This window comes from Nymphaea colorata, chromosome 4, assembly GCF_008831285.2.
Source record: "Nymphaea colorata isolate Beijing-Zhang1983 chromosome 4, ASM883128v2, whole genome shotgun sequence".
Classification (NCBI taxonomy): domain Eukaryota; kingdom Viridiplantae; phylum Streptophyta; class Magnoliopsida; order Nymphaeales; family Nymphaeaceae; genus Nymphaea; species Nymphaea colorata.
In genome coordinates this window covers 23,580,343-23,591,718 of record NC_045141.1, presented here as the reverse complement: position 1 = coordinate 23,591,718, position 11,376 = coordinate 23,580,343, and the positions used below count along the sequence as shown (strand labels likewise).

The window sequence follows — 11,376 nt, the reverse complement described above, 5'->3', positions numbered from 1 at the left end:
TACAAACTTAGAATATGGGAGGCAATTTGATGCTGAGAGACGGTCAGAGTTGTCAACTTTTGAAATGGATCTGTATATCTGAGAGCCTCCTCCTTGGCTTATAAGAGACTAGGTTTACTTTCCATTGTATCCATCATCATGGCCATAACCAAAGCACGGAGAAAATCTTAATCAATATCTGTTCACATGACGCTTATCAGTGGGCACACTTGAATGAGATCGCTAAGCGTGCTGGATGTACAGGTCTCCTAGTGCAGAATGTGGACGAGATTAAAATGGTTGTCTTGTAGAGGCTTGTAGATCAAATGGATCAGACATTATTGGCATGATTTTTCTGAAGGCACATTTAAATATGGAATAAGAAGAACCTACGATCACGTGAATCGTTCAGTTTGTCTTTACAAGTTTGAATCATTTTCCCACTCCACGCATCGTTTTCTTTTCTAGTTAGATCGTTGTTCGTTGGGCTCTCTAGCTAGATAGCTACTGATTTTAGTTTTTCATTGAACTCCCCTGAAACAATTTTTAAGTAATAGTCCATGACTTTTTTTCCCTTGACTAATTAACTGGCCACTAGATAATATGGCTTTTTTTCGCAGCATTTTAAACGTTATTTTATTGCTCCTTAGTTCCTAAAATTCAAGTGTTGTGCTCTTTCTTCATTTAATCGCTATGTTCTTTTTTGCTTGTTTGCTTTCTTACCAGTTTGTTTTCAACACCACCTCTGAAGTTGCAATCTAAAAACCAAGGCCACCCTCTTTTTGCTTCTCGTCTGATTTGTTCTTTTATTTTTTAATGTAGTTACTTGTGAGTGCAAGCTGGGTCAATGAACCAGGAGGACTGCTCTGCGTATTGCTGCTGCTGCCCAATTGAGGCACTCCAGTCCCAGTGGGAAGTTGTGGAAGCTTATGAATGGTGGGATCAAGAAGGTTGAAGATATGTCCGGCGATTGCCGGAAAGATGCGAAGAAGGCGGAAAATATGACCAGCAGAATTTTGTTTTTTCATGTCATCTACCGAGACGGTTAAGTCACCACTGGCCACTTCAACAGATTCATCGTGAGAACATTGGGTATTGGAATCGCGCTCTGCTTCCAAACATTTAATTGAGGAAGGCGGTTGCATCTATCTGCAGTTTCACTCAAACTTGATAACATTGTGAAAGAGAAGCAGCTAAGGATTCGTGAAGACTTCATGTGCATCAGTCCCCTGTGCAGACATTGCATCTGTCAGCTCTTTTATTCTGCCAACTCTGCAACAAGGGCGGGCTTGTGCTGGTATTAGAATACCTGGGCGTTTCAACGGGAAAACTTGAAAGGATAAAAGCTGTGGAAAGAATTTGTAGTCCTTGCGACGTAAGAAATGAAGATGGTACATGTATTTCCTCAGCAAATGTAAGCATGTATAAGCCAAATTAACCACCTTACACGGTTACCGCTTATTCTTCTTGTGCCATTGATCCTCAATATTTCACAAATACATCAGCCATTACATTCAATGGAGAAATAAACAGTCCATGTTAAAATTCACTTCTGCAACTGCATTCATCGATCGCCCTCGAGGCTGCGAACAAATTCTTTGATCGTTGATGCTATTGCGCTTTTGTGCTAGAATCAACGCTGAAAGGCGAGCTAGCAGGTGAAATATGTATGAGGGTACAATCCCAAAGTAGCACAACCAGATCTAATCATCGATCAGTTCTTATGTCGTGGAAGAGAGGACTTCTCCTCCAATCTACGATCAACACCTGAACTAAAATAAGGAGAATCGAAAGAGATGCAAAACATAATGGAAAAGGGTAAAGACAGCAAATGACGATTAGAGTTTTCATTAACTCAAGACTGATTACAAACGATTCATAAAGACCTTCATTTACACACTAAGAAAGAATCCTTAAATCTAGATCCAAACAAAACAAAACTTAAAATATGAAAACTGGATCTGCATCTCTTCCGCATTCTCTCATGTTTCATTCTCTTCAGGTTGGAAAAGGGTCACCCTCGACATGTACTTGGGGAAGGAGAGTATTGGATTCGGGTCAACTGTCTCAAGTTTGGCTCTGGATATAGGCTTAAATAACTGGGTTGGGTATGGGTTCAGGTTTTGGTATTAGGCTGGATTCATGGCGACAGATGACTGCTCTTCGACCCAAACCCACCGATGGGTATTCCGGCCACCGGCAGAAAAAATTCTGGCGTCTTCAACCATGGGTGCCGCCCAGTTGTTTGAGAATAGGGGACACTAGTCTTCTGTCTTCAATGCAGCGTCTGACCATGTTGCTAGTGGCTACCCATGTTGGTGATTGGTCCCGACGCTGGTTGTTCGTTGGTTGTGGTAAAGAGCACTTTCCAGAATGTTGGTGTGGCTTGCCTTCAGAGATGCAACCGCTTCATTCGCATCCTTGACCTATTCTTCCATAGTCCTTCGCCACAATTTTTTTCAGTACTGCAAATCTTTTCTCGACTTCGTCAAGCTTGCGTTTGAGGGTTCAATAATGCTCCTTCGATGTTACATTCATTCCTTCCACCGACTCGGCCAACAACCGTAGCTTCTCTTTCACAATGTTCATGTTTTCTAGCATTTGGATGAATATTTTTCTTATTTGGTCTTGGATTGCGACTATCGAATTCCTGAACTAAGAAATGTAAGCTCCGTTGCTTTTCTGCCTTCCCTCGGGACTTTTCCTTGGACTTTATATCATAGCGATCAATATGAGGAAGACAAACTAAGGACTCTTAAGACTTTAGATCATAGCGATCAAACTGAGGAAGACAAACTAACATATATCATCTCTAAAACCATTTTTAGGAACTCAGTTCCACATCAAAGATTTGGGCCACTTAAAATGTTTTCTTAAAATGAAGTCGCAAGGTCATCCCAAGGAATATTTCTAAGCCAAAGAAAGTATACATTAGACATTCTCATCTTCTTGGAGCTAGCCCATGTGAATTTTCATTGGACCAGAAACTTTGCTTGACTATGAACGAAGACAAACCTCTTAGAGATCCCTCAAAATACCGGAAATTAGTAGGGCGTCTCATATATTTAACGGTTACTCATGTTAACATAGTGTATTTTGTAAACACTTTGAGCCAATTCATGTAAACACCATGAAAACCTCATCACGATGCAGCAGTTTGTGTGTGTTAAGATATCTAAAGGCCACAATAGGATATGGAATCTTGCTATCATTAAAAAGTAAAATTAACTTGAAGCTTATTGCTATTCAAATTGTGTGAGTTGCCTAATGACATGCAGGTCCACCTCTGGTTACCTTGTTATGATGGGATAAAATCTAGATTCATGGAAAACAAGAAAGCAAATTGTAGTGGCACGTTCGGGTGTAGAAGTTGAGAATAAATCTATACACGCAAACTCGTTTGGTTGAAGGCATTACTAGAAGAGCTTGGCTTCAAACATGAAAAGCCATGCAATTATACTGTGGCAATCAAGCTGCACTTCACATCGCTTCAAATTTAGTATTTTATGAATGGACCAAGCATATTGAGCTTGATTGTCATCTAATTCGAAAATGAGATCATCAAGACTGCATACAGTCCTACAAAGATGCAAATTGCCGACATATTTACAAAAGCATTAGGAAGGAACCAGTTCAAGTTTTTAGTGTCCAAGTTGGGCGTTACGGACTTCAACATGCATCAACTTGAAGGGGAGTGCCAGGCGACTATCAAGGAGCTCGATCCACCTTAATTGGATCCTCTCAATTCTTTATTGTGCACATTCCTGGTAAGAGAACTAAAAATTCTCACTTTCCTTGTATGTTCTAACATTCACTCTAAATTTACAAAGTCTATAATTTTGTATTTCTTTTCCACTAGGAAAGAAAAGGAAGTTATTTGAAGCTTCTTTCTTCCCCATTTGCCCAAGCTGGTTGTATGCACAATATTGATGCATGATTTTTGGTGTGTCAATATGACTAATGACTAAATGCCCTTAGTTCACTCAGAAAAAAAGTTTTTGTAAAAACAAAATAAAAAATAAAAAACTTTGAAAAACTTTTGTTTAATAAATTACCAAAATGTCCTTCCCTCCATTAGTGTGCACGGTGCATCCGGAAGAAAAGCAGATAACACATGTTTTTCATCAAGACTGCTTACAAAAGAGGCCTAAACACCTTTATAAGGTTCCTTCGATCTGCATCCAAACAAAACAAAACAATAAATAAAACTTAAAATATAAGAACCAGATTCGCTCATGCGTCAACCTCTCCCTTGAAATGCTCGTGAACTTGGGAAATGGAGGCGCAAAGACAAGTAAAGCTGACATTGTTTCTCCTCCTATGTGGTGGTCTCTCTGTGGGAGGTAACCCCTTGCTCAAAGCACTGTCCGAATGATTGGGCCCTTCAAGCTTGGGAAAGAGAGGTTCTCTGGGTGGATCAAGTAGACAGAGGATGCTAAATGTGCTCTGCGCCACCTCCCTAATTTTGTTTTCATCAGTTCCATCTTTAATGGAGGAGATGGCACATGATGCTGCAGGGAAGACATGGTTGATAGTGTGTACCATCACTCGTGCAACCTGGGTTAGGTATTTAGACTGTATGTACTCTCCGACTTGCTGGAGTTGGAGTTCTTGGTCTTGCAGTTTTTGTTCTGCGGACATCAAGGTTTCCAACAAAAACAGCTCGATTTTTTCCCGAGACTTGCGATCATCTTGTGGGTGCTGCATCGATAATTGCCTACACAAGTGAATCGACGTGAGCTTTTGAGAGTGATCAATTTCCGAACTTGCAGGGATACCTGAAAATGCCGAGGGCCCTCCAGGCACATATTGGTCGATGTTTCGAAGAAACTGCTCAACAATCTTGACATCCTGGGGTGGCGAGCCGTTCAAATTCTGGTTTGGTTTCACGTTCCATAGACAATTATAGCCTTTGTTCCTGTCCACCTCAACCTGCGCAAGCTTGTTAGCAATTATCACCATCCCAAGCACGATTTCCATGCATTTGGGTCGTTGAAAGTTGTCGATCATTTCTAATATGGATCTAAAATGATCGTTCTCATTTTCGATGATCTGGTCTGTCGTTGAGTCGAACTTAGATAAGATCTTTTTCAAATGCTTTCCATCACTGTCATTTCCATGCGGAGGACTGGTAGTAGAGGGATCATTTGTTTTCCCCATCTCCTTATCAACATCAGACTCATAGTGCGTATACATCCAATTACCAAAGTCTTCCTCGTCCTCTAGATGCACCACCATGTGGTCGCGCATCTTCCCCTCTTGGGAGTCACCGGGACGTTTAAGCGACCAAAAGAGCAAACAGAGAGGAGCAGAGGAGCTACGGCTTATGATCCAGCTCATCACCGATCCCAAGAGTTGCAGAGAAACGAAGAACATCTTTGTACTATGCAGCAAGCGGCCAATATAGGTATGAGGAGGACGCTGACGCCCGTCCCCCCCTCCCCCTGCCTCCTTCTCTTCGAGAAAGAATTCTAGAATCTTCCTCCTTGACAAACTAAGCCGCTTCAGCTCGACTGCTAGAAGGTGTGGCCATTTCAGCATCTCCTTGATTGGGTGGCGAACAAACCTGACGCTTTCGAACCACCTAAAGAGAAGGGGAATGGTGGTTAAGATGACAAAGAGGGTCTGTGATGCCAAGATAAGCCACATAGGCCATCTGTAATCAGATTCCCCTCTGCAGAATTGAAGCCCAAACAATTGCATCCCTCCGCTTCCTCTTCTTCCTCGTGCCATCAGCCACATGATAAGTGCCCTCACCTCCGCTTCCACCAGAACCAAAGTGCTTAGAATCGAGAGAACTGCCACTGCGCTGCCGTTTGGGGAGCGAATGGTTGCATGCCCTATCTCTTTTGCGTACGCGGTATGCTTCATGTACAAGCAGCGCTTAAGCCCCTCTTTCCCCAAGCGCGCGCCCTCTTCAATATCGCTCACAGAATTTGCCTTTTTTTCTTTCAAGCTTTCCAACACAGAGTTGAGTTTCCCTAAAACTTTGTCAGAGCTTTTTTCCAACTCATCTTTGACTCCCTCGCTGCTGATTGTTGCAGTGAATACGCTCACCAGCATAAACAACATAAAGCCTAGGACGATGATATGCTCAGGTAGGAAGGCAAAGATCACCCCTGTTCCCATCTGTATGCAGATGTTAACAGCCACAGTGATGATCAAAATGATAAGGGCAGCCAAGTTTGAGAGCTTATCTTCGATTTTCATGGTTCCAAAGGCAGGCAAGAAGAAGGCTGTGGCGACAGACAACATGACCGTGCCGCTGAGCTTGGTGAGCTGGTGGTGAGGGCCGGGCATGGCCGTGTTTAAATCTACTGGTAGCTTAGTGGCTACTGACAGTAGGGTTAGTGTTGCCGAATTGATTCCGAACCATTTGCAAGGAAACCAGAATTTCTGCCTTGGCTTCTTGCCAAACGCTTTGCAGCCAGTGATCGTGTCGATGGTTGCTAGCACAAGGCAGGTCAATGAAGCACCGGCGATGTAAAGCCCGATTGCCGGCATAGGAGCAGAGTACCTGCTAGTGTCCAGCTCACCGGAGTTGATGTTGCATCCATGCTTGACCTTCATCTTCCGGTCCTTGGGCTCTGTTAAATTAGCCTAACTAGTGAACTTGCTGTATCGATTTTTTTTTTTTTGTCCTCTCCTTTTTTTTAGTTTTTCTTTTCTCTTTTGCTTCACTTCCTTGGATGCTGCTTCTTATTTCTGGCCCTGTTTTCAAATGCACGGTTCAGCTAAGAAGCACCAAAGGATTTTTGGGAATCTGAGTCAGGTGTCAAATGGGATAGCAGATGTTACTTCAACTGTCTGCAAAAGAAATGCCACAGGAGATACTGGCATGACCCAGAACATCAAATTCCCTGTGATGAAGTTGAGATGAACAAGGAAGTCTGCGTCTGGAGCAAAGATAGATCTGTTAAAAGTTGGTGCACAAAGAACGAGAACGTGAACGTTTAGACTCTGCATTTATGTTCCTGAGCAAGGTAATCCTTATTCAAATTAGATCGGATAAGTGTGAAATGGAAGAGCATTGGGTAATCCTTATTCAAATTAGATCGGATATTTGTGTATATCTGAATCCGATCGGTTGCTGTCATTTCTTAAGTCTGAGTCCAACTCCGATCAAATTTCTTAATCGGATATTAAAGTTTTTTTCATATCTGATTTTTAAAACTGTTTGATCGAATTTCTGATCCAAATCGGACATATTGACATTCATATTAATATAGTTAATCTGCATTTGTTATATTTTCAATTATTTATTATGAGGAGCTGGTTACGGTTATGTAACGCAAGCTTTGTACATTATAATCGTTCTATGGATATTCAGCTGTAGATCAGCACGACCATTCACACACGTTCTCATTTTGGAATGTTAGAATTGTTCATGAGGTCATGCAAATTTGAGAGATGAAGAGATTGGTGTATCTTACAAAAAAGTATGGCTTAAGTTTGTCTACAACAAATTAGACTGGGTGTACATTAAAATGCACCCTTTAGTTTCTAAAACTGACTGTTGTGTGTTAATTTATCATATGACTACGATTATTTAAGTACGTTAACAATATTCTAGATTATATATGTTCAATCCTCAGGCACAACTAAAGTCAGCAGGGTTACTCAAGTCACAGTGGCATGCATCTAACTCTCTCTCTCTCTCTCTCTCTCTACATATATATATATATATATATATATATATAAATGATGACTCTAAAACTAATACTAGATATCAAAGGACACTAAAACTGAACCATCAGATCCATAGTTTACACTTTTTTTTTTCTTACAGTTTGAATGTGGGGGAATATTGTCTTGTGACTCTAATTGGTGGAAGACGTTGTTGTGAAGTTTTCCTTTTTTTAGTGGGTCTCTGTCCTTAAAAAAAAAATGCCTTACATATATGTGGCACTGCTGGAGGGCAAATAATTAAGTCCTAAGGAAGGTATATAGCATAATGATATCTTTCAAACAACTTAGTTGAGAGACGGTACCAATCGCCTTATAATGCACGAGTTGACACTTGTATTATGCAAACTAACTTTGTAGCTGTTGATCGTCAAGGTAATATGCAGTAAGTCAGCACCTTTCAGGCTTAAAAATGCTTTTTAGCCATCAAAATCAACTTTTCTGAGCTCACAAAATATGGAGGTAATGGTTCAAGATATGCTACAAAATTAACTTGAGCTAAATATATATTTTGTAAACAACAAATGATGACAATCACACCAGAACATTCAAATACAGTAAAAAAACATTACGAAGTGTGAAATTTGGACTAGGTTCAAAATAACCTTTATATTTGCGCTGTCTGTGTATTTTACATACGCTGGTGACAAGTAGTTAGTCAGAAATTAAGGCCAAGTAAGATAAACAAGAAAAACTGCATCTAAAGCGGATTTTATGAATTAATCAACTGAGGTAAGAAGTTACCCAAGTGGCTCTTCTCCGTATTCTTCCGAGCCAAATGTTGACATCACAACTTCCCTGTAACAAACCAGGTAATCAGGTCAAGATTTTTCATCTGGATTATTTCTCCTAGACGAGCGAGTGCATATGTGTGTGTGTGTGTGAGAGAGAGAGAGAGAGAGACCATGGGCAATCATCCAATGAAGAAGGAAGCACGTTGGGCTTGTGGAAATTGTTCAGGAGGGTCTTCTGTTCCGATATTTAAATACCATGTGATGCTTTGCTTGGTAGCATCACCATGAAGAGTGGAGCTTCTTTATTTTTCTCCTTTTTCCTTTTTCCTTTATTCCATTTATTCTGATTTCCCCTGTCCGAGGCTTTGACAGAAGATCGGTATTACTAAAGTTGCTGGTGGAAAAGTTAAAATAGGAACTTGGGTTATAATTGAGGTCAAATACTTGGCTTCAAATTTCATCAGATAGAATACCTAAATGACCTCCATGGTGCAATCATGAGGCAGAAGCTGGTAAGTGGTCAGTTTTGAATCCCTGGTGCATCAACTCTTGGTCCTGAAAAAAAAAAGAGCCACTGAAACACAAGTTAAAGTGCAGCAGGGCAGCATCCTAAGGCACTAAAGTAGGTCATGTAAGATGAAAATACTTAAATTATATTCAATCCCCATTGGCGTTCCTACCATCTAGGATGCAAAGGCATTTGATCTGTCAATATGGCTAGTTGGTGCATATAAAAAATGAGAAAGGGGGAAGTGGGGAGGAAGAAAAAGGAAGACCTACTTCCCATTTTTTCCTTTTCTTAGAATAAGTTGTTTCATCAAAAACAGTTACCATGGACTTCTGCGACCAACCGTGTTGATGCTTGAATGGAAATATTTCGAGCAGAAGCGATTGAAAATCTCATTGCACCCCAGAAAGTTTGGCACAGATTCTTTAACTTTTCCATGCTTTTTGGTTAATTTTTAGTAATCAATGTCTGTTTGTCGTTTTCTTTTTTCAGTGAGGAAGGGCACCAATCAGCAGAGCTTACAAGAACTGTGATGGCCGGTGGAATGGAAGCCCACATTCATTCTGCAATGAGCTCACGAACAAACATGAGACGCAAAAAAGACGTCGAGAAATTGTCTGTGCTCTTTACGCCAACGTGATTTGATTCAATTAGAAAGGCCAGTTAGTCGGATTATGCCGACGACCAAGAACCCGTTTGGACAGGCTTGGCAAAGAAGGCAGGACTGGATTAATAATTGGGTCTGGATCTGATAGACAGCTTTATGTCTGAACGAAACCCATACACAAAACCGAGTCAAACCCCATTCTTTTTACATGTAAAAAACCGATCTTAAACTACTGAACTGGATCTGGTTTTAAAAACTCAAATCTCTGTCTGAACCCAATTAAGCTTGTTTGGATTCAGTTGGCTTTGGGGAAGCCTGGATCCAACTCCAAACCCAACTCATTGACATCCCTAATTATTCAATTGATTGCCCCAATCACATTTAAAAAAAACCAAAGTCATCAAAATAATACTGATATCCAAGATTGGGCACTTAGAAGGGAAAACAAAAGAAACAGTTAAAGGATAAAAAGCAAAAGATGGAGAGCAAAAAAGGAAAGTGGAAAATTGATGATTCTGTAAGTTACTGTTACAAATAAAAGTAAAGCTAACTCTTCTTCAACACACAACAGGTCAAGAAGCTTCTCTTTTTTTCTTTACTTGGTAGAAGCTACCAGAGATTGTGACCACTGCACTTAATGTACTCCCGATGAGTGTACAATAATATGTCAATTGAAACTTGGGCCGGTAACTGGCCACTTCAACAGATCCACAGTGAGAATATTGGTCATTGGAATCATACTCGTGCTTTCAAACATTTAATTGAGGAAAACAGTTACATCTATCTGCAGTTTTTACTCAAGCTTGATACCCATTCATGCTCCTCATGTCTTTCATAATAGTTGGCTTATCATCTATATTTCTTTCCAACTTGAGTTACTTATTTAATGTTTGCTTATCATACAAAGCAGATTTCAAATCCTGCAAGGTTGTGCTTGTTTCACCAAGTATTTGAGACATCCGCAGATCTGAGATCTACGGTGTCTGAGATTCATGGATTTAAGGTTGCATGCTCCCCCCGAGCACCCCCTCTTCAGTCCGACGTTAAATCTATGGATCTAAAATTCATGCTTCTGAAGTAGCTTTATTGTTGATGGAGCATTTCATAAAGTAGCTCTCCAGGATGGAGTTTTTTTCTCTTTTTGCCGGCATGGGGTAAAAAAGAGTATAGTCAACTGGGAATTATTGGAAATACCCACTCAAGATCTGTTGGGGTGCTCTCAGGGCTGACTTTGGCTCCTACTTCAATTGTCGGTGCCTTAACTCAATTGTTTCTTAATTTGTTGTCATGTTATATTTCAGGATTTGATAGAAATAGGATATGTTAGACAACTGTATAATGCGATGTCCTTAGTTGAGTTCTTCATGAATAGGTAATTGTTTAATAGATGAAAGGGAAACACATTCTTATGTCACAATGATGGGCATGTTCTAATGTGCAGAATGATCCACTGGATGATGAGGCTTCTGTTTCCTATACATCGAGGAAGAAATAGTTCTAAAGTATTGCCAAAGGATACTTTCTTTTTTTGTTGTTTTGGTTCATTGTTTTTCCATTTTAGATCAGCCGATTAGGAGTTTGAAAAGTAGCAAATCCCAGTTACTTGCTTTTATGGCAAGGTTCCTGCTTCTCTCTAGACAATTGAAAAGGAATTAGATCCCAGCTATTGCATTTCCGTTGTGGATGTAACCAGTTCTCTGTCACATTGTACAACTCGTAGTCCCTGCAATATAACAAATGAGGATGGTACATGCATTTCCTTCGCAGATGTATGCATGTATAAGCCAAATTAACCACCTTACGTCGTTACTGCTTATTCTTCCCGTGCTAGACCCTCAATATTTCACAACACATCAGCCATT

At 40.4% G+C, this 11,376-nt stretch overlaps 1 protein-coding gene across 3 annotated transcripts; it reads right to left on the bottom strand.

Moving 5' to 3' along the window:
• Positions 1–4,070: 4,070 nt before the first annotated feature.
• Positions 4,071–8,627, bottom strand: LOC116253734 (uncharacterized). 3 transcript variants are annotated; one of them, XM_031628710.2, is made up of 4 exons: positions 8,570–8,627; positions 8,410–8,463; positions 6,778–6,875; positions 4,071–6,690 (listed from the first exon to the last, which is right to left on the bottom strand). In XM_031628710.2, the coding sequence occupies exon 4, from the start codon at positions 6,547–6,549 to the stop codon at positions 4,213–4,215; it is 2,337 nt and encodes a 778-aa protein (XP_031484570.1). In that variant the 5' UTR covers positions 6,550–6,690; positions 6,778–6,875; positions 8,410–8,463; positions 8,570–8,627; the 3' UTR covers positions 4,071–4,212. The 3 variants fall into 3 exon arrangements, with proteins under 3 accessions (XP_031484570.1, XP_031484569.1, XP_031484571.1); XM_031628711.2 differs by having other exon boundaries at positions 4,471–4,696; positions 4,758–6,875; XM_031628709.2 differs by having other exon boundaries at positions 4,071–6,892; positions 8,570–8,623.
• Between the last annotated feature and the right edge of the window lie 2,749 nt (positions 8,628–11,376).